The sequence below is a fragment of the Corapipo altera genome, unplaced genomic scaffold (assembly GCF_003945725.1).
Source record: "Corapipo altera isolate COAL_440 unplaced genomic scaffold, ASM394572v1 96, whole genome shotgun sequence".
Classification (NCBI taxonomy): Eukaryota; Metazoa; Chordata; class Aves; order Passeriformes; family Pipridae; genus Corapipo; species Corapipo altera.
The window spans coordinates 3,519-6,227 of record NW_020884962.1 but is presented as its reverse complement, the minus strand read 5'-3'; the positions used below and the strand labels follow the sequence as shown (position 1 = coordinate 6,227).

General features: G+C 60.6%; 1 protein-coding gene across 1 annotated transcript in view; it reads left to right on the top strand.

Moving 5' to 3' along the window:
* Nucleotides 1-2,703, top strand: part of LOC113957184 (fibrillin-2-like) — a 99,959-nt gene extending 97,256 nt beyond the window's left edge. The window contains 3 exon segments of the mRNA XM_027664404.1: nucleotides 325-556; nucleotides 1,136-1,304; nucleotides 2,296-2,703. Coding sequence (XP_027520205.1) covers nucleotides 325-556; nucleotides 1,136-1,304; nucleotides 2,296-2,670 — 776 coding nt within the window. The 3' untranslated portion in view covers nucleotides 2,671-2,703.
* Nucleotides 2,704-2,709: the final 6 nt, after the last annotated feature.

The following is a 2,709-nucleotide window of genomic DNA, read 5'->3' as shown; positions in this document are numbered from 1 at the left end:
AGGGCAGCCGAGCCCCCAGTCCCTCTCCACCCCCCTCAGCCCCCTCTGACACTGGGTTTGGGTTTATCCCCACTATCCCATTGATATTCCTGCCCCGCCCCAAAGACAAACCGGGACATTACCCAGGGATGGACCCTCTGCCCTACCCCGGCTTCTCTCAGGAACAGGGAATGCCAGGAAGCTGCTCTGCCACCAGCAGCAGGATACCACCCCCCTCCAGCAGCCTTTTGGGATCTCCGGGAGCCTGCTGGGAATTGCGGGCGGGGTGGGAGCACCGCGTCCCGCCCTTCCCTGAGCGTGTGCCCCTTTGTGCCGCCCCCGCAGACGAGAACGAGTGTTCCAGCCCCACCGCCTGCGGCTCTGCCTCCTGCTACAACACCCTGGGCAGCTTCAAGTGCGTGTGTCCCTCGGGCTTTGACTTCGACCAGGCTTTTGGGGGCTGCCAGGACGTGGACGAGTGCTCGGCCGGGGGCAGCCCCTGCAGCTACGGCTGCTCCAACACGGACGGGGGGTACCTGTGCGGCTGCCCCGGGGGCTACTTCCGAGCGGGACAAGGGTAAGGGAGACACTGGCATCTTCCCAGACGCTATTCCAAAACAATCGAGGCAGCTGGAAGGCAGGAGGGCTCTACAGAGGGACCTGGACAGGTTGGATCCATGGGCTGATTCCAAGGGGATGAGGTTCAACCAGGCCAAGGGCCGGGTCCTGCACTGTGGCCACAACAACCCCCTGCAGGGCCACAGGCTGGGGACAGAGGGGCTGGAGAGCAGCCAGGCAGGAAGGGAGCTGGGAGTGGGGATGGACGGGGAGCTGAACAGGAGCCAGAGTGTGCCCAGGTGGCCAAGAAGGTCAATGGATCCTGGCCTGGCTCAGGAACAGTGTGGCCAACAGGTCCAAGGAAGTGATTCTTGCCCTGGACTCAGCGCTGGTGAGGCCACCCCTGGAGTGCTGTGTCCAGTTCTGGGCCCCTGAGTTCAGGAAGGACATGGAGGGGCTGGAGCAGGTCCAGAGGAGAGCAACGAGGCTGGGGAAGGGACTGGAACACAAGTCCTCTGGGACAACCTCCAAGGGCAGTGGTGACACTTCTGTTTGGATCACGGCTCTGAGCTGGGTCTCTCTGCTCTTCTGCCCCCAGACACTGCATCTCTGGCTTGGGCTTTGGGAAAGGTCCCTACCTGCCTGCCCCCCAGGAAGAGGATGAGGACAACCTGCTCTCCCCCGAGACCTGCTACGAGTGCAAGATCAACGGCTACCCCAAGAGGGGCCGGCAGCGCCGCAGCCTCAACGGCACTGAGAGGCACCAGGTGGGACATCCACGGCACCCTGGGTGGGCTGGGGGGCAAGGCAAGACCTGGGTCACTTGGGCAATAGTGGGTCCTGCCTCAGTCCAGCCAGAGCAGCTCACCCCACACCTGCCTGGGGTGTTTGGGGTCGGCCCTGAGTCCACAAGTCCTGTGGGAATTGGGGATCTTTGGAGGTTGGGACACCCTGAGGTGACACACACACTTGTGTGGTTTGACCACAGATGTCTGGAGATACGTGAAGCCAAGAGATAAAGCAGGTGTTTCCCATCCCTGGGAATGTCCAAGGCCAGGTTGGACGGGGCTTGGAGCAACCTGGGACGGTGGAAGGTGTCTCTGGCCGTGGCAGGGGGGTGGAATGAGATGAGCTTTGAGGTCCCTCACAAACCACTCCATGTTTCTGAGTGAGGGGAGGTGATGGGGGAGAAGTTCCCACAGGGTCACAGAGGGCTCTCAGCACTCACTGTCTGACTCCAGGCTGGACCTGTCACAGGTTATTCCTCCGCAGGAAGTTCTGACCTCTGTCTGAGGCTCCCCCAAGAATTTTACAGCCCTGTCAGGTTGGACTGGGAGGTCATTTTAGGCTCTGAAATTCCTGGTCCTGCCTCTGCAGCTTAGGGCTGTGTGGTGGCTGGTTCAGTGTCAGACACAACCAGGGCACCAAGAAACACCTGTAGGAAATTAAGGACCATGGAATCATAGAATCAGCTGGGTTGGAAGGGACCTCTGAGATCATCAAGTCCAACCCTTGATCCAACCCCGCTGTGGTTCCCAGCCCATGGCACTGATGCCACATCCAGTCTCATCTTAAAAACCTCCAGGGATGGAGAATCCCCCAATTCCCTGGGCAGCCTATTCCAATGGCTGAACGTATGGAAGTCGCTGTTACTTCTCAGAGCTGGTTTGGGGCAGAATTCCCCGAAATCACACCCTCCTCCACCCGACCCTGAGGTGTTGAGGGGGTCTGTGAGTGACACACCCCCTTCCTTGGCAGGACCACGGCGTGAACTTGGCCAGCATGGACGTGGAGGCCCCGCTGTCCATGACCCTGAACCTCTCGGACCTGGCGCGCAAGGAGCACATCCTGGAGCTCCTGCCGGCCGTGGAGCCCCTGGAGAACCGGGTGCGGTACCTCATCTCCCAGGGCAACGAGGAGGGCTATTTCCGCATCCACCAGAAGGAAGGGCTCAGCTTCCTCCACCTGGGCCGCAAGAAAATCCTGCCCGGCACGTACCTGCTGGAGATCGTGAGCGTGCCCTTGTACCGCAGGCGGGAACTGCAGAAACTCGAGGCCAAGAACCACCTCGACTACTTGGCGGGGGAGCTGGGCCAGGCACTGAGGATGAAGCTCCAGCTCCAGCTCTACTAAAAAAAAAAAAAAACAACCCCCCACGGGATCCATCCACCC